Source organism: Geotrypetes seraphini, chromosome 1, assembly GCF_902459505.1.
Source record: "Geotrypetes seraphini chromosome 1, aGeoSer1.1, whole genome shotgun sequence".
In the NCBI taxonomy this organism is placed as follows: domain Eukaryota; kingdom Metazoa; phylum Chordata; class Amphibia; order Gymnophiona; family Dermophiidae; genus Geotrypetes; species Geotrypetes seraphini.
The window spans coordinates 19892651-19912996 of NC_047084.1; the positions used below are offsets into that span (position 1 = coordinate 19892651).

At 44.2% G+C, this 20346-nt stretch overlaps 2 protein-coding genes across 5 annotated transcripts in view; both read right to left on the reverse strand.

Annotated features, from left to right (window-relative positions):
- Positions 1-10698, reverse strand: part of ZCCHC9 (zinc finger CCHC-type containing 9) — a 44985-nt gene extending 34287 nt beyond the window's left edge. The window contains exon 1 of the mRNA XM_033925175.1: positions 10679-10698. The gene's annotated coding sequence lies outside the window, so the exon portion shown is untranslated. The remainder of the gene's footprint in view (positions 1-10678) is intronic.
- RASGRF2 (Ras protein specific guanine nucleotide releasing factor 2) overlaps positions 1-20346 on the reverse strand; it is a 422861-nt gene that overhangs the window by 21773 nt on the left and 380742 nt on the right. For all 4 annotated transcript variants that reach the window (XM_033924793.1, XM_033924646.1, XM_033924482.1 and 1 more), the window contains 2 exons: positions 20199-20267; positions 10679-10778 (listed from right to left, as the gene is read on the reverse strand). In XM_033924793.1, the coding sequence (XP_033780684.1) occupies positions 10686-10778; positions 20199-20267 (162 nt within the window). In that variant the 3' untranslated portion in view covers positions 10679-10685. The remainder of the gene's footprint in view (positions 1-10678; positions 10779-20198; positions 20268-20346) is intronic.

Genomic DNA, 20346 nt, shown 5'->3' on the forward strand with positions numbered 1-20346 from the left:
AATCTTAACAAACATAGCAATAAACTCGATCTCATACCTCATTCACCCCACTCTAAAACCCCTTGGAATACTGATTGACAGAGCTGTACTATGAAACCACAAATCAACAAAATAATAAAAACATCATTCGCAACCATGAGAAAACTAAGACAAGTTTGAAAATTCTTCGACAGAAAACAATTCTAACTTTTGGTACAATCTCTAATCCTAGGCTTAATAGACTACTTCAACATACTATATCTCCCCTGCCCAGCAACCATGATAAAACAATTACAAACTATACAAAACACAGCCCTAAGACTCATCTACTTGCTAAAAAAATATGACCACATCACAGAAGCATACCACGACTCACATTGGCTCCCAATACAAGCAAGAGTACACTTCAAATTCCACTGCCTACTATTTAAAGCTATAAATGGAGACAGCCCAACTTACTGGAACAACCGACTAACTCAATCTACCTCAACCAGACACAAGAGAACCCACACACTATTCACACACCCACCTACCAGAAATGTCAAATGAAGAAAAATGTACGACAGCCTACTAGCCACCAGAGCAACAAAGCTGGACAGACAACTCACAAATCTGCTATTCTTGACCACAGACTACAAAACCTTCAAAAAAGAAACAAAAACCCTACTCTTCAAAAAATACATTAAACCTCTATACCAGAACCAGACCCGCCCCGAGCTTCACCCAAAACACTATACATAGCAAATCAAAAAATATTCAAACCACATTAGGCATTTACTATTATGACAATTCTCATGTAATCCACCAAATGTATTTCGTAGCATCATAACAATTCTTGTGTAATCCACCTTGAATAGCAGAATAGAAATCACTAATGTAATGTAATGTAATGAGACTACCCCGGGAACTTTGCAGCCATTTCTGATCATGGCTCCTCATGGGGCAGGAGCAAAGAAAAATCGCTCCTACACTGCTAGACCACCAGGGTTCAAAAAGGTATGTTGGAGAGGGATCCGGGAAGTAGGGTGGTTAACAGTTGGCCAGGACAGGAACTGGAAAGGATCACTCCTGTCCCGGCTCACCACCAGGGCTTAAGGCAGGCCCGTGGGAGGCCTGCAACGGGGGCAGAGGAGCGTGCAGACTTGACCTGAATATAAACCGAGACTCCCATTTTGGGCTATTTCGGTATATATTCTATTTCGGTATATATTCGGTATATAATCTCGGTATATATTTGAGTATATTCGGTATTTAAAACAGTGTTAATAATAGGTAAGCTGTTTCACCTGTGTTCATGTTTTGGTATGTATAGGAAAATATGGCCTGTCTAGTTAATTTTATTCAACAGTACAAATCTTTAATTATTTTAGAATGAACAGTAATATTTATTGAGCATTTTATTCCATGCAGTATGTTACATGGTCAAACCTGAAAAGAAAATTGGAAGCAGTAACATGCAATTACAGAAATGGATTTAACATGAAACCCGACAGTATTGTGTTTTTATATAAATAAGTTAGCACTGACAAACGCTGCAATCTTATTAATTTGCATTCTTAAGCTGAACATCTTACTATGATCTGAAAAATGACTATGATTCACAGTATTTTTTTTTTCTTATTTAGGGCAATGCAGGTAAATTTAAAAATTCTTTGCTGTATTCTTGGATATTCAAAAACATAAAAAATATAAGGTGTGTTATGTTAAGAAATAGAAGATATGAGGTAACTAATTTTGTGTTGGCATACTCGTAGATACGAGTATCTTTATCTGTTACAAACGCAGATTCCTTAGCACCGTCAGCAGATGAATCCAGAGACTAGTGAGATAGCACACATCTACCAGCAGAACTGATTCGCAGGTGTATATCTTGGATGGAGCCCTTCTTGCCAGCCAGTATGCTCTACCTCCAGCAGGTTGGATGGTTGCCGTTCCGATAGTTCCCGAATCTCTGAGGCTCCTGTGTGGAAGGCTATTGCTCCTGCTGCTTTGGCTCCAGTTGAGCTTAGGGGTGTCGTCAGGTTTCAGTTCCGACTTTGGAGGCAACACTTGGGCCCTCCCAGGTCCCTTCCCCTCCCTCACTGCCCGTGAAGAAATTTTCCTGGCCCGGAGGGCTTCTTTTCCATATTTTCTTCAACTACATACTAACTACATACCAAGTGGACATCTTTTAAAAAGTCATTAACAGTGGCCCAATCCAGCAAGCTTCAGTTAGAGGTTATGAGTTTGAAACCATGGAGCATATAGATTAAGCTGATCATATATTAGTATAGATTAAGCTGATCATAAACCAGGTATGCTTACAACTCTTGAGGAAAATGCTGTATCTTTGAATACACACGTACACACAGAGAAAGGAAAATTATTTTTACACGTTGCTATACCTTCAGATATGTGATTTGACCAACAGCCAATATTTATGAAATGCTGGTATGGAAAAATTATATCCCACCTGTTTATTTTCTTTCCTTTAGACGCAGCAGATGAATCCAGAGACTAGTGGGGTAGCACACATCTACCAGCTGATGGTGATAGAGAACTGATTCACAGGTGTATATCTTGGATGGAGCCCCTCTTGCCAGCCAGTATGCTCTATCTCCTGCAGGTTGGATGGTTGCTGTTCTGATAGTTCCTGGATCTTTGAGGCTCCTGAGTGGAAGGCTATTGCTACTGCTGCTTCGGTTCCAGTTGAGCTTAGTGGTGTCGGCAGGTTTCAGTTCTGACTTGGGGGGGGGCAACACCTGGGCCCTCATTGCTCGTGAAGAAAGTTTCCTGGTCTGGAGGGCTTCTTTCCTATAAGAAACCCCCCCCTGCCATTTGGTTTGGACCAGGTTTGCCGGCACAGTGTTGGGGCTTTGTGTTGGAGTGGGCCTTTCAGGACAGGATCATATGAGTACCCCTGTATTTGTCTGTACCGGGAGGGGGAAGATATGGCAGCGGAGGCTGTGAAGCATTGTTCGCGGTGTGGGAAGCGCCGCTCTATTTCGAGACTGTGTTCGGCCAGCTGCATGGGAGACGCCGGTGCAGCAGCTGTTTTGGCACCGGAAGGTGCACCTCCTCCCCATGCCAAATTTGCTCTTGGGGAGAAGGAGGCAGGTCCTCAACCTAGCAGCTAGGCTTCAATGCTAAGAAATGTAAGGTCATGCACCTCGGAAGCGGAAATCCATGCAGGACGTACTTCTTGAATGGAGAAACTTTAACTAGGACTTCAGCAGAACTAGATTTAGGAGTAATCATCAGTGCAGACATGAAAACTGCCAATCAAGTGGAGAAGGCTTCATCTAAGGCAAGGCAGATATTGGGTTGTATCAATAGAAGTTTCGTCAGCCGAAAGCCTGAAGTCATAATGCCATTGTACAGGGCCATGGTGAGACCTCATCTGGAGTACTGTGTGCAATTCTGGAGGCCACATTACAGTAAAGATGTGCGCAGAATTGAATCGGTTCAACAGACGGCCACCAGGATGATCTCGGGGCTCAAGGGTCTCTCGTACGAAGAGAGACTGAACAAATTGCAGCTTTACACTCTTGAGGAACGTAGGGAGAGGGGAGACATGATCGAAACATTTAAGTACCTCACGGGACGTGTCGAAGTGGAAGATGATATTTTCTTTCTCAAGGGACCCTCGGCCACAAGAGGGCACCCGCTCAAACTCAGGGGCGGAAAATTTCATGGCGACACCAGAAAGTATTTCTTCACAGAGAGAGTGGTTGATCATTGGAACAAGCTTCCAGTGCAGGTGATCGAGGCAGACAGCGTGCCAGACTTTAAGAATAAATGGGATACCCATGTGGGATCCCTACGAGGGTCAAGATAAGGAAATTGGGTCATTAGGGCATAGACAGGGGGTGGGTAAGCAGAGTGGGCAGACTTGATGGGCTGTAGCCCTTTTCTGCCGTCATCTTCTATGTTTCTATGTTTCTATGACTGGATTTGGAGGTGCGGCCGTGTACCTCAGTTGCAGCCAGGTGCGGTGGCACCGGAAGGGCTTGCGGCCTTTGGTCACCTTTCACCAGAGTTTGTGCTTCTGCTGCACAAGGTGTTTTCGCAGCAAAAGGCAAGTCTGGACAAAGGGAGGGGATTCTGCGAGGGTGGCATAGCCCAGGGGGCGACATTTCAGCCACAGTTTGGTCTTACAGGGGCCAAGAGGTATAGGGTGCCCGAGCCGGAGGACTTTGCCTACCCGGAGAGCCCTCTACCTCTGTTCGGGTCTGGTGGGGGGGGAGGGAAGGAGGCCAGGGTGCAAGACATGGATGTAGAAGAGGCTGGTAGGGATGATCCCTCAGCGTTGCGCCTGTTCCAAAGAGAGGAACTGACAGCCTTTATTTCTAAAGCTATGGACTGCACATTTCCCTGCCAGATACAGGAGGGGGGGCGGTGCCCTATCCCCTTTTGGCTGGCACTAGGCAGCCGCCTAAAACCTTTCCTGTGCATGAGGCCATGCAGAAATTGATTTCTGATCAATGGGCTATGCCTGAGTCAGGCCTCAAGGTAGCAAGGGCTATGCGTTCATTGTATCCTGTGGCTCTCGAGGAGCAGGATAAGTTTAAACTTCCTAAGGTGGACACCTTAGTAGCGGCAGTCACTAGGAAGACTACTCTGCCAATCGAGGGAGGTATTATTCTGAAGGACCCTCAGGATAGGAAGACTGAGTGTTCTTTAAGGTCTTCATTTGATGTGGCAGCCCTGATTCTGCAGGCAGCGGTGTGCAGTTCTTATGCAGCACGAGCCTGTCTTCAGTGGATCCAGTTATTTACTGATGGGGTGGTAGAGGCTGGTGGGGCTCTGCCCTCAGACTTTCCAGATGTGGAGTCTGGGCTGGCATATCTGGCTGATGCCTTATATCAGGAGTAGGGAGCTCCGGTCCTCGAGAGCCGTATTCCAGTTGGATTTTCAGGATTTCCCCAATGAATATGCATGAGATCTATTTGCATGCACTGTTTTCAATGCATATTCATTGGGGAAATCCTGAAAACCCGACTGGAATACGGCTCTTGAGGACCGGAGTTCCCTACCCCTGCCTTATATGATATGATTAGAGTTTCAGCTCTGGCAGTAGTTTCTAGGCGGCAGCTATGGCTGCAACATTGGGCAGCGGACGCCGCCTCCAAATTACGCCCGGTGCGTCTTCCCTTTAGGGGCAGGTTAGTGTTTGCAGAAGATCTGGAAAAATTGGTGAAAGCCTTTGGAGACTCTAAGTCTCAGAGGTTGCCTGAGGATAGGTCCAGAGGGGCACCTAGGTCTCCCTCATCTAGGCAGCATTTTGGGGATACCAGGAGGTATAGCCCGGGGAAATCAGCATATAGGGCCTCCTATTCAGCAGCTTATAGTACCAGATCCAGGATTACGCAGTGGCATCCGTCTCACCCTGCCAAACCCTCAGCCTTGAGGGTAGACCCTCCTCAGTCCTCATGCCCTCCGCAATGAAGGTATTTTGGCTCCTTCCGCCGAGTGAATGGGGGGAGGGGGTTGCTGGCCTCATTGCTGGTGGAATGGGCCAAGATTACATAGAGCTCGGAGGTCTTCTGGGCGAATGTTACAGTTGAGAATGCTTTTTTCCAGGCGCAGATTTGTTCTTGGTGTCCCTGTGAGCAGGGGCCAGATAGATTGTGAGATGTTCACTCTGAGGCCAGTGAGCCTTAGGGCTAGGGATTCTGTTTCCTTGCAGTCGGAAGGGCCTGGGGCTCTATTCCAGGGTTTCGAGGGCCCACCAGTGGGTCATTTGGTTCCCCAGGAGAGGGGGACTCCAGGTGATATGTCTTTTCAGTCCCTTGCGGTCAGTTCCCCGGCACCCCAACAGGCACGGGGAGCAGGCTTGGGATGTAAGGTAGGCCCTCAGTCCTCCAAGGGCTCCATAGTGCCTGTGGAGAGGGTTTCCTCTCCGGATGGTGAAGGGGCGAGTAAAGCTTTGTCCAGCTCGCAGCTTCGGTGCAGCGGGGTGGAAATTTCAGGGTTATCCGCAGCCTTTAGGTTAGACTCCTCGATCCTTAAAGGTTTACAAGGGGCGCCTTTTGAGCCTTTGGATACCACAACACTCAAGGATGTTACCTTAAAGGCGATTTTTCTGGTAGCCCAAGCTTCGGCCAGGTGGTTTTCTGAGTTGCAGGCTTTATCCTGCAGGAATCCGTTCTTACATTTTTCGGAGGCCGGAGTTTCGATTCAGACGGTTCCTTCTTTTCTTTCAAAAGTGGTGTCTCCTTTTCATGTTAATCAGGTCCTCTTTCTACCGTCCGTCAGAGAAGAGGATTGGGGGGGTCAAGGTTTCCTGCCTTGCATTTGCTCGATGTAAGGAGAATGCTTTTGCACTACTTTCTGGTTACTAATGATTTTCAGCATTTGGATCACCTCTTTGTGCTCTTTTCAGGTCCTAGAAAGGGTTTGGCGGCTTCTAAGGCCTTGGTGGCTCATTTGGGTCGGAGAGGTATTTCTTCTGCTTATTTGTTAGCAGGTAAGCAGGTGACGGAGGCTCTACATGTTCATTCGACGAGAGCAATGGCTACGTCTTGGGCAGAGTCCAGGGGGTTTTTCCTGGAAGAGATTTGTAGAGCGTCCACTTGGTCGTCTTCCGACATGTTTTCTAGGCATTACCGCTTGGATGTGGCAGAGCATGCGGAGGCATCCTTAGGTGCTTTGGTGCTCGCTGAGGCGGCATGTTTGCCCCACTCGAGTTGAAGTTGCTTTGCTATATCCCACTAGTCTCTGGATTCATCTGCTGACGGCGCTAAGGAAGGAAAAATTATGTCCTACTTGAATCCAGAGCCCCACCCAATAGGTATTGTTCATGGATTTTTTTCTCGCAAATGCTGTCTCATGGTTGGGGTCAGGATTTATTTTGCTTATGGGAAAGAAGTTGGTTGGGTTGCAACTGCATTGTCCAGAAGCTTGGACATTAAGCGATACTGGCTGGCAAGAGGGGCTCCATCCAAGATATACACCTGTGAATCAGTTCTCTATCGCCACCTGCTGGTACATGTGTGATATCCCACTAGTCTCTGGATTCATCTGCTGCATCTAAAGGAAAGAAAATTAACAGGTAGGACATAAATTTTCCATACCAGCATTTCATAAATATTGGCTGTTGGTCAAGTCACATATCTGAAGGTATAGCAACGTGTAAAAATAATTTTCCATTCTCTGTGTGTACGTGTATATTCAAAGATACAGCATTTTCCTCAAGAGTTGTAAGCATACCTGGTTTATGATCAGCTTAATCTATACTAATCTAATCTAATCTAATCCTTAGGTTTGTATACCGCATCATCTCCACGTTCGTAGAGCTCGACGCGGTTTACAGTAGGAGAAATATGAAGGAACTACAATAGAGGGTTAGAGGTAGAAGTGTGAAGAAAATTGGGATGCCAAGATATAAGAGTTTTCTTGATTCCTAAGTTGGAGGGAGACTTACATTTTTTGAGAAAAGCCAGGTTTTCAGATGTTTGCGGAAAACTTGGAGAGAGCTCAAGTTCCGAAGAGGGGAGGTAAGGTTGTTCCAGAGCTCAGTGATTTTGAAGTGAAGGGAGGTCCCTAGCTTTCCTGTGTGGGAAATGCCTTTTAGCGAGGGGAAGGATAGTTTTAATTTGTGGGAGGATCTGGTGGTATTAGGGTTTGAGGAATTCCAAGAAAGAGGGATAAAGGGAGGGAGGATACCATATAGGATTTTGAAAGTTAAACAGGCGCATTTATAGTGGACCCTGGCGATTATCGGAAGCCAGTGGAGCTTGGCCAGGAGCGGGGAGACATGGTCAAATTTACTTTTAGCGAAGATGAGCTTGGCCGCGGCATTCTGAATCCGTTGGAGTCTGTGGAGGTTTTTCTTAGTTAGGCTTAAATAGATAGAGTTGCAATAGTCCAATCTAGAGAGGATGATGGATTGGACAAGGAGGGTAAAATGTTTTTGATGGAAGCAGGATCTAACTTTCCTCAGCATGTGAAGGCTGAAAAAGCATTTTTTTACCAAGGATTGGAGGTGGTCATTGAAGGACAATGTGGAATCAATGATGATGCCCAAGACATTGCTCGAGAACTCAAGCTGCAGAGAAGAGCCAGAGGGTAGTGGGATGGAGGTGGGTAGGTGATCTAGTTTTGGACCGAGCCAAAGAAGTCTTGTTTTGGACTCATTCAATTTCATTTGCACAGTGTGGGCCCAGGATTGTAGGTTCATTATACAAGAGGATATGTTCTTAGACAGGTCGGTGAGGTTCGAATCAGTCTCGAGGAGGACGAGGATGTCGTCTGCATAAGTGTAAATTGTTTCTAGGGGGGATAGGTGGAGGAGTTTTAGGGAGGACATATAGATGTTGAAAAGGATAGGGGTTAGTGGAGAGCCTTGCGGGATTGGGCCAGTTACTGACTTTTTAAAAGATTCTGTATAACAGATGTCCACTTAGTATGTAGTTGAAGAAAATATTATTTACAAATGTAGTTGAATTCCTCAAACGTACTACACTTTCACTTCCCTATAAAAATATTTCCAAGACATTTTGAAAACTTGCATTCTGTACAAAGAGAAAGAGAGCCTTGTTTTTGGGGGTATAGCAACGTGTTAATCTTGCGTTCATAATGAAGCATTTTAGCAGCTACTGTATATTGGTCCTTAAGACACATCTTTTCTATGACCAATAAAAAGAGTTATTGCAAAACCACACATAACCCTTCTTCAGATCAGATAGAATATCTGAAGGAAAAAACCTGCTATATGCTTACCTTTTATAAGATATTGCAGCTTACATAAATGGCAATTGCTTCTAAAGCCTTAGACTCGTACGTTCTTAATTAACTATTGTTGGGATAATAAATTTGGAGGCTCATCATTCAGGACCATATTCTCCCAAATGTATGCCAATTTCAGTGAATAAAAAGAATCAAACGCTATGTTTAAAAAAAACCAAGCAAACATGGTTCTGGAAAGGCTGCATACATTGAGAAAAAATAAGCCTTGTTTACATCAACCTGTTGCACTGAGTTAATGCACTATACTGTATTATCTGCTTCCTTATAATATACATATGTATCATTATCCCTTTTTCAGATACACAGTCACTCTGTTGATGTAACCAGCACCTGGACTTGGTATGTGAACTTTTTTTATGTATTTTTATGAAAATAACAAAGAATGTTAGATTGAAATTAGGGAAGTACTTCATGTTGCAGTTAGAAAGAAAACCCCCAAAGGTCCTGCTCGTTTTACATTGGACAGGAATCAGTTGCATAAAGCCTGCAATGCAGTTTATATAGTAAAAGTGGGTTTTCAAGAGTCTGCACTAGCATTATTGTAGTGACCTGTTGTGCCAGTAGACTGTAGAAATGTAACTAATGGCCAGAGATGGAACTAATGGCCAAAAAAAGAAGGCATCTTCCACAAGCTTTTACAATGTTCACTTCCTATTTCTCTCATAATTTTACACACAAGTACTCTGTACCCTTCCTATTTATCCAGCAGAATTGTGTCCTCAGGATCATAATTACAGGTATATATAGGGTCCTACCTTTTTGCAAAAAGATCTAAGACTGGCCATCACATCTAACATCTGTGTATGATGCAAAGGAATACATTAACTTGAGTGAATGAATGTGACAATGATATTTTGTGCTACAAGGAGCAAGCAGAAGAAAGTTTGCTTATCAAAATATTATGCATGCATTGTATGTATCTTTTATTGACTGTTGTCCTGGGACTCCATAATTCTAAGGATGTGGGTGTGTTTGAACACCACCACACATGTGAAAGAATTATATGCCTTTAGAAGGCATTATGCAAGTCCAATATGTATGAAGCGTGACTGAGTCAGAGAAGGGGAGGAAAACTGATGAAAATTAAAACTACATTTAGCTTATGATATATTATATATAGGGCAATACAGAAAAAGTAGTTTTTTAAAGGTCAGCTCTATAATTGCTGGAGGGAAAAATGGCATTGACTGTTAAAAGTGAATTTTGCATGGAAAAATGTCACTACTACTTAAATATAGTTTTGTAAAAATGATATTTTCTGTGCTATCTGATAAGTAAAAGGAGAGGGTTTGTTACAGTTAGCATATTAATTTTCCCCCAAGTATAGAAAATAGTTTAAACTTCAAGGAATTAATTGGAGTTGCATGATTGCAGCAGTACATTAGCCTAGACTTCGGACAGTCTTGAGCAAGTGTAAACCTATATGAGTTTGAGGTCTGATGCAGGGAAATAGCATGTGCAAATATATGTAAACAATATGTAAACAGGTGTTTATGTATGAGCAGAGTAGAGAGCATTAATTGCCTGTGTGGCTCCTCTTGCACAATCTAAATAGCTTTTCTCAAACCATGATGAATACTGCATAATATCTGTTTTTAAGAATGTTCCATCAGGACTCCAGAGCCCAAAAGACTTTCAGGTGAATCAAGTCCTTAAATATTAAAAAAAAATGATAATAAAATAATCTGGCAATTTGCTCACACAGGTGTTACATTATTTTTGTTCTCCAGTCCATAGTAGCCATATTTATTCTTAAACTTTGACCACAATGTGTTGTTAGAGAAGCAATCTCTTAGTCCGCAATCAGAAGCATTTAATCAGCCTCCTTGAACTGTCTTCTCCTCTGCCTCGAAACAAATCTCTAAGATTCTCGTCTTCAGGAAAGGAAGCTTGCAACTTTCCCATTTCCTTCCCTGCAGTCTGCAGGCTTACCATGCATAATTTTCTATGTATTATATCTAAAGCTCACTGTGGCTTCATGCAGGGAGTCTAGGTTCAATTTTTAAGGATAATTCATAAAGGGTATCTTCGTCCATGATGAGAGATTTATCCAAGAGAAACTGAGTCACCTGAAATAAAAATGAACGTGTTTTCATTCAGTTATTCAGGACTAGATTTATACCATTATTATCAAAATTAGACTGTGAAAAAGAATCATTAGAGAAACTTGAGCGTCCCTGTTCCCCAATCCTTATCATTGATTTACGTTAGATAGATTGTGAGCCCACCGGGACAAATAGGGAAAATGCTTGAGAACCTGATTGTAAAACCGCTTAGATAATCTTGATAGACGGTATATAAAACACCTAATAAACTTGAAACTTTGTTTAAAAAAAACCCAAATGAGGACCATGTAGGGGGGGAAAGGATGTTTTAAAGATCGAATAAGCAAATACTAACAAGTGTAAGATTGGTATCTAATTCCACCTTGGCTCTGTCCAGCTACATCTATAAACCTGCAGCCCTGATTTATAATTTTAGATTCCTTTTTTATTTTAAGAGAGAGTTTTGAGCTGTCTGGGGAAGACAGAATATAAAGCTATATAAATAAATAGAACTAAATTCCATTTACAGAATGGGGTAACACAAGGACTGTTATAATCAGTCAGTGTTGACTTACATCAGGTGGCAACTCCTCTCGTAGCAGAGCATTATGCACTAAAAAGCTTCTCATTTGGAGCAACATGTCAAAAACCCTTGTAATTGGTTTTTAATTTAATTTCTTGTATACTGCCTGTAGCCTGAAAGCTACCATACCAGTGTACATTCAGCTACAGTAGGTATTTTTCTGTCCCTGGAGGGCTCACAATATAATTTTGTACTTGAGCCAATGGAGGGTTAAGTGACTTGTTCAAGACCTCAAGGAACTGCAGTGGGATTTGAACCATACTAGTGAATTGAAGTCACATAAATCTAGTGTCCTTTTAAAGTTATACCTTTTAAACTGGAGCTTCAGAAAACATACAAACTGTAACTGTGCTTTATATTCCTAGCCTGGTCTAATTTTTAAGGCCAAATATTAATGATTTTCCAAAGAGTTTTCTTTCTGATTTAGCAGATTTCTTCCTACTCCTTTAAACTTTCAGTTCTATTGAAACCAGGCCTAAGATATGACACTTATGGGCCAGATTCTGTAAAGGACATGAAAAAAAACGATAGGCACCTAAAGTTAGGCACTTATTGCATGTCAATCACACTTAGGTGCTCATTACAGAATCATGTGTAGCGGCACCTAACTTAAAACTTAGGCACATGTAATGTAGGTCAAGGTTTTAAAGGCCTACATTATAGGCATCTAAGTCCTTTAGAGAAGCGTGCCTAGTAGCGCCTAAGTCTCCACCCCTAAACATGCCTACTTTGGTGTTCAATAGGTATCTATCTTATATAGAATTGTGCCTAAGAAGATAGGCGCCTATCTCCCAATCAATTTTATTTTCAATTATGAGCTTTTTAAAACTCATTATTGAAGCCAATTTACTAATTAAGTTAGGCACCTAACTTTAGGCACCTCTTATAGAATTTCTCCCTATGAGCCTTCATTGAAAACTATCTGGGAATTTTCTCCTTTTGTATAGGAATGTGCATGGGAAAAGTTTTCATTTCCGTTCTGGATCAATTAATAGTGCATTTATTTTCAAATCTTTAAAACATCTGTTTAATTCCGTTCCATCAATGTCAATGGGGAAACTATTAGTATGCACTTTAGAAAAAGAATGGAAACACTCATTGTTACAGAAACTTGCTTAAAACTTGCTGAGAAGCATCAGTAATACAGGCAATAGCATTCCTAAAAACTACGAGTGGCATAAACACCCCATGGCATTAAAATGGGAAGGACTACTTGGTCATGTTTTCTATTCTCTTCTATTCAAGTTCTTTATACAGTATGCCACCCACTACATAAAGTTTAAGAATCGGATTCATGAATTACAAAATTACATTGGAATTAAATAATAATACACATTCTAGTGCAATAGGTGTATCATTCCGGACAAGCGGGTTATCTCCCCATGGCTGCAAGCCATTTGTAGAAGGAATCCACTCCGGTTTTTTTTTCTGTATCCCTCCACTGAGAGCTCTACTGCAAGAGCTTTTCTAAAATAAGGAGAAGTAGGGAAATGGGACTATTAAATCTGTTCTGCTCAAACCAAGTAACACAAGAACTATGAACAGTGAAACAAAGCAACAAATATGCCAGCAGAAGTATAAGAGGAGCTCAAATAAGACCCTCAAATATACCAGTAATAAATCACTCTGCATGGCCTCAAAGGGCTCTGGCCTACAAGGAATAGTCTTGGAGAAGAACATTCTTAATGAGACACTAGGCATGCACAGGAAATAAATGATAGATGGGGGTCAAGAATGACACATCTATCTACTGGAAAAGATATTAGCAAGGTGAAAAAGCCAACAGGACACAGTAATTTGAAAGAAATCCTTTCATGGACAGGAAGCCAATGCAGGTCCTTCAAGACAGGAGTAATGTGATCAAATTTCTTAAATGTAATCAGCCATTTTGGACAAGCTGAAGCCTTTTAAGATCAACCTTGGAAAGGCACCTATACAATAAGAACATAAGAATAGCTTTACTGGGTCTAAAGTGCTAGCCTTTAATGATTACTCCATCAGGGTGGCAGCTCTGAGAAAGGCCATGTCGCCCTGCTGTACCGACCTGCATAACCGGGGGATCAAGTTTGCCCTGGTGTTTCCAGCCCGCCTGCGAGTCTGGCATGAAGGTCAGACCCACTCATTATCTACGGTGGAGGAGGCCAGGGCTTTCCTGGATAAATTGCCTGCCTGAGATCGTTTCCCTGGCCTGGTACAGTTATGGCCTGTTGGGGCTCTCGGGCTCCCGGGCGATCATCGAGCTGGGAGTGGTGTTGCTAGGACTGGGATCACCTTTCAGAGTTGCCTGCTCGGGATCTAATGGGTCTTAAGTTCTACCGCTTGGACAGCAGTGTCTTTGGGGGAGGATTTGGTGTTCCTGCCTCCTGCCCTCCTTATAGTTTTACTAACTGAGTCCTTTGACAGCTGGGGGCAGTGAGAGGACCGCCGCCTTTTGCCCTCGCATTTGGAACTGCCTGGAGTCCTGTTACACTTGCTGAGGTTTCCAGCCATGACTATAGTTGGACTTTTCTGACATGTCATTTGACAGAACTACTTTGCTTGTTTATTATGCCAGTTTGATTTTGTTGCACTGTGGTGTTGGGGGGACATAGACGAAGGGGGTGGGGGAGGTCTCCGGGTAGGTTGGGAGTCTGTTTCTGGGAATGCATGCTGGGGGAAAGGGCGTGCTGGAGGGGGAGGGGGGTGGTGGGAGGGGGGTAGTGCTGGGGGGAGTGAATGGGGTGTATGTGTGGGGGTGGATGTGTGTTTGGTTGGTGTGTGCGCGGTTGGGAGGGGGGAGAGTAGGGGATTGCTGGATTCTGTGGGTACTTCATCCGATGGGGGCCGGGCCTGGCTGGGGGGTCTGGTCTCTCCTTTCATTTTCTCTATCTACCTTGCGGCACTATCGGTGGCTCTGTATGCTGCACAGCTATGGTTAATTTGACAGTGGTGACTCTTAATGTTGATGGTATCCACTCTCCTATTAAACGAAAGAAAATTCTTACGTGGCTTCGGCAATGTCAGGTGGATATTGCTTTCCTTCAAGGGACTCACCTCACGAGTGCTGAGCATGAGAAGCTGCGCAGGGAATGGGTCGGGGATGTGAAGTATTCAGCCTATAATGGCCGTCAGAGAGGAGTGGCTATCCTGGTTCATAAAAACTTGCCCCTGCACGTTCATAAAACAATTCAGGATAAACATGGCAGATATATTGTGGTCGCAGAGGACCTCTGGGGTTTTCAGTTTCTTTTTTGCAATCTGTATGCCCCGAACGTTTATGACCATAGTTTTTATTCTGGGCTGCTGGGTATCCTGGCACAATTCCCTTCTTACCAACTGATTGTGGGAGGTGATTTTAATGTCACAGCTGATTCGATGGTTGATTATTCTCCTGCCAGGCCGAGGTCCCGAAATCACGAGCAGCGAGGTGTGAATTTCTTATGTACTCAATTGGCGGTGGTGGATACCTGGAGAGCTCTCCATCCTTTTGATCAGGAATTTACGTTTTACTCTCATCCCCATTCTATGTATTCTAGACTTGATCATGTTCTGGTATCCCATGCCCTTTTTCACCGCGTGGACAGGGCTTCTATTGAGGATACTGTTTTGTCGGACCATTCCGCGGTCCTGGTGGCCATAGAGGTCATGGAGCGCAGGGGTGATAAATCTTGGCGATTCCCGACCTCCCTTTACAGCGATCAGAAGTTTCGAGAATATCTGAGAGACAAATGGGTGGAATATGAGTTGTATAATAATACCTCTGATGTAGATCCGGTAGTGTTCTGGGAGGCCTCGAAGGCTGTGTTGAGGGGTCATATCATCCAATATGTGGCTGTATGGCGGAACCAACAGGGGGAGAAACTCCTTGCACTGACGGGGCAATTGGCCGAGCTCCGCAAGCGTCACTGAGCGACGCTACAGGGGCCGGACGGTCATCAGATCCGTTCTATGCGCTCTCAAATTAACGAGATCCTGGATGCTAGATCTCGACAGGATATTTATTATCAAAAATTTCACCTTTATCGATGGGGCGGAAAGGTGGGCAAACTCTTAGCGAATTTGGTCCGGCCTTATCGGAAGAAGCAAATTATCCATGTGGTTAAGAATTCGAGGGGAGAGACCCTCACCCAGGAATCTCAAATCCGAGAGCAGTTCGTTGACTTTAACAGTGCACTTTATGCGAGGAGGGACTTCACAATAGAGGAACGGGATCGCTTCTTTCGGGACTTGCCTATCCTGCGGTTGTCCGAGGCTCAGACGGAGCAGTTGAACGCTCCCATCTCATCGGAGGAAATCCGGATGGGGATTAAAAAGCTAAAACTTACTAAATCGCCTGGTCCCGATGGTTTTGGTCCGGAATATTACAAACTTTTGCCCAATTTGCTTGTACAACCATTGGGTGATTATTTTAACTTCCTTTCCACTGCATCGGCGGGCGTGCCGCATAATGTTGCTCATATCTCTCTGCTCCCCAAGCCGGGAAAGGATCCCATGCAGGTTGGCTCGTATAGGCCAATCTCCTTATTGAATCAAGATGTTAAGTTGTTGGCGTCTATTATGGCGACTCGGCTCAATGTGTTTCTCCCTCAGCTCATCGAGGCTGATCAGGTGGGATTTGTTCCTCAGCGCTATGCATCGATGAATCTTCTGAAGGCGTTGACTGCGATACATAGGGGGAGAGGGGGTACATCCGCGATTGTCGGGCTCGATATGGAAAAGGCTTTTGACAGCATTTCTTGGCAGTATCTTTTTTGGGTGTTCCAGGAGTATGGCGTGGGTGGGACTTTCCTTGCCTGGATTCGGGGGTTATATACGGAGCCGCGAGCTCGGCTTCTTGTTAATGGCAGCCTTTCGCAGTCATTTCCACTCTGCCGGGGCACTCGCCAGGGCTGTCCCCTCTCTCCCCTACTGTTTGTCTTAGCTATAGAACCGCTCGCTATTAAGATTCGTACCAGCCCTGCCCTGCGGGGCATCCGCATTGGTAGATCGGAGTGCCGTATTACCTTATTTGCGGACGACATTTTACTCTTCCTGGACCAGGCCCCCATTCATCTGCCGGTGGCGTTGCAGCTGGTATCGGCGTTCGGTGTTCTCTCCGGTCTCCGTGTGAACTGCACGAAATCGGAATTGTTACCTCTGTCGGGGCTTGGGTGGGAACCTTGGCACTCTGGCTTGCAGATACCTCCGGTGACAGCTCCCATGCGGTATTTGGGTATCTATCTGCACCCGGAACCTGGGGTGATGTACCAGAGTAATATCTTGGCTGTACTTGATAAGATTCAGGCTCTGTGTCACGCGTGGCGGGACCTTCCACTATCCCTCTTGGGGAGAGCGGCGCTCATCAAAATGATCTTATTGCCTAAGCTACTCTACCCTCTCCAAACGGTGCCCTTTTGGATTCTACAGCGCGATGTCCGAAGGCTTCGCTCTCTTTTTTCTGTATTTCTTTGGCGTGGCCGGACTGCCCGCATTGCTTATGTTAAGTTGACCCTTTTTAAGCTAGAGGGAGGACTAGGGCTTCCTGATATCCGTGCCTATAACATGGCAGCTTTAATGCACTTTATTCATGAGGGAGTGACGGGGTCGGCCAGATTTTCTCCGCAGGGGTGGCTGGAGGGTTGGAGTGCACCTTACACTTTCTTGAACCTTCTGCATTCCCCGGGGGGATTGCGGGGTGACTTGTCTTCTAAAATTCGGTTCATGCTCCCTCTCCGCCAGGCTTGGCAGTGGTGGCGACGGGCGCAGTCGAAATCTCCCTGGGCATCGCCTTTTTTGCAACTGCAGGGCAATCCGGATTTTTTACTGGGGGCGGGGGGTTCCCCCTTTGCCGATTGGGCGGCTCGGGGGGCCCTTACGCTCTCGCATCTGATGGATGCGGACACGGGGGTATTTGATTCTTTTGCCCAATTTCAGGATAAGTGGAATGTACCCAAAATTCACTTCTTTGCTTATTTACAGGCCCGCCATTACTTTCAGAGTCTTTGCTCGCACTATGGTGCGGAGTGTTCTTGTGGACACTTATTACGTATTCCGTCTGCCCTGAGCTCTCTCGCGCTCTGGTATTGGGTGGTGTGCTCGTCTGCGTCTCAGGGGCATCTGACTTTGTTATGCGATGCTTGGAACAAGGACTTGGCCTCCCACTACACCCCTGGTTCTTTTTTGACGCTATTTCACACCCTTCATGCTTTCGTGAAATCTGCGGCCTGGCAGGAGACCCAATTTAAAATCCTTCATAGAGCTTACATTACTGCAGCCCGGGGTGCTCGGATGGGTCTATGGGAGGAACCCACGTGTCTTAAGTGCAGTGGGGCCCCAGGGACATTCCTCCATTCTTTTTTGGAATGCCCTGAGCTTTCTTTATGGAACTCTTCCTTTGCGCAGCTTCAGCTGGTTCTCCAACGCACTATTGATTGGGATTATAAGACATTGTTGCTCGGTGATCAGACTCTGTTGGAGGAGCAGGGCCTCACGGTTCCTCAGAGGCGCTTTATCTACCTGACATTGTTGACAGTTAAACGTTTGATCTTGCAATATTGGACTCAGACGGGGGCTATACCCCTGGACTGTTGGATACATCAAATCCTTGAGTTAGCCCGCTTTGAGCTTGGTTATTACAAGCACTCTACCAATCCTGAGGTACTGGCTTACCTGGCCTTATGGCGGGCTTTTTTACATCTGCCTATAGTTTCTAGCATGGGGGGTTCTGGGGGGGTGTCTGGCTGAGGGGGGTATGGATGTTGAGTATGTTTGTGTGAGAGGATGGTGTGCTTGTATGGGTGATTGGTAAGATTCTGGTTTGGGGATTTCTCTGAGGGGTTTGTTTGTTTGTTATATGTATGAAAACAAAAATTTTGGTGGGGTTGACCTGAGGGCCATATTATTTCTGCTTTGGATTATGTGCAGCGGTTTTACTGGATGTGCTTTGCACTTCTGCTTCGCTTATTGTATTCTTGTTGACCATTGTTTTATTTTATTTTCTTATTGTACTCTTGGTCTCTCTTGTTGACTCCTCAATAAACATATTTTCAAAAAAAACAAAAACTTAGATTTGTAGTCCAGGTCATCACCAGTCAGAGCTCGATTCGGTTAACAATAATAAGAAAAATAATACAAGAATGAACAAGCAAAATAGAAAGACAAAAAAGATTAATATGACTAATTTCCAAAGTGTTTGGCAAACAGGATTGTCTTCAAAGCTTTCCGAAATGATAAAAAGGGGCTTAAGCTTCTTAATGCAAGTGGCAAGTTATTCCAAAGCTCTGTCAATTTGAAAGAGAAAGAATGACAAAATTTTCTGAAAGATTTAAATTTACCCTTAAGAGAAAGAAAAGAAAGTTCAGTTTTTGAGACATCTATAGGAACGAGAGTAATGAAAATACCAAATAGGATCTTAAATGCAACTCAAGGGGTGTTGAAGGGCGGTAAGATGGTGAGAGTGAAGGGTGGTGGTGGGAAGAGGACGCTGAAGGGAATGGGGAAGACAGAGTGGGGAGAAGACGCTGAAGGGAAATGGGGAACAGAGAGTGGGGAGAAGACGCTGAAGGGAAATGGGGATTGGGGAAGACAAGAGTGGGGAGAAGACGCTGAAGGGAAATGGGGAACAGAGAGTGGGGAGAAGATGCTAGAAGGGAAGAAGACAGAGATGCCAGACTATGGGGGAGTGGAGGGAAGAAGATGGGTACCAGACTAATTGGGGGGCGGGAGGTGAAGGGAGAGGCACAGTAACAGAGCAAATGGAAGATGAGAGAAGACAGACAGTGGATGGAAGGAATTGAATGAGAAGATGAGGAAAGCAGAAACCAGACAACAAAGGTAGAAAAAAAAAAATTCTATTTATTTATTTCCTTTTTTTTTTTGCTGTAGGATAAAGTAGTATATTAGTTGTGTTGATAAAAATTTATAAACAAAGCCCTGCCAGCTGAACATCTCTTTCTCTAGTTCAGCAGCCAGAACTTTGATTTATAATGAAGGAATAAGCTAAATATTGTAGTACTGAGGCTTGTATGGATGCTGCGGGGATAGTGGTCAGGGGACGGGGCAGGGACAGTGGTTGTGGGGATGGGGTTAGTGGTCACAGGGACTGGGCGGTGACAGGAACGGTGGTTGTTGGGACGGGGACAAATTTTTTCCCTGTGTCATTCTCTATTGCATGGTCTGTGTCTTTATATGGCCGTTTGGGGGAGGATGGGCTGGGGGGGCTTCAATGACTGGAAGGATATAGATGGACTGGAGTGAGCTATGACAGAGACTTCAGTAGTTGGAACCTAAGAACAGTATAGGGAAGAGCTTTAGATTTTTCCCCAGAAATAGCTAAGGAGAAGAAGGAAAAAAAAACCCCCAACAAATTTTTAGATTGAATCAGGTTGGGCAGACTAGATGGACCATTTGGGTCTTTATCTGCCATCATCTACTATGTTACTATGCTACTATAATATTCAAGAGAACCCTCTTCTCAGACCTACTTTAGATACACACAAAAGAAAATAACTATGTTTTCCATTTCTTTATTTAAAAAAAAAAAAAAAATTATTTCTGACCACAACTCCATTAGCAACCTATTCCACTCCACTGGTGTAGTTGCTGGCTTGTATTCCCTAACTGAATGTCTAACCGAATTTATGACTGATCTCAATGCACATGATCCTCAAAAGCAGCAAAAAGAATTGCACTTAACCAGTTAGAAATCTATTTAAAATTGATCTGAAACCAGATTTGCAAGGCAACTGCATGAATATGTACAGTACCCCTAGATTCCTGATTAAACAGGATGCATCCAGGATGGAGCTAGATGAGAATGAGAAATGTGAACAGTTTGGATGGAGGAGTAGCACAACTTGTACATCATCAGAAGAATGAGATAAGACTAATCTAGCAAATGTTACCTTAGACTGAAGCTCTATCCTGTATGGTGTCTGCTGGAACTGACGTATCTCTCTAATAATATGTGCTATCTGTAAAATGAATAAATCAATGTTAATACTTTTTGTTTCAGCTTAACATTGCAGTTTGGTTCTGTATTACAAACAGATT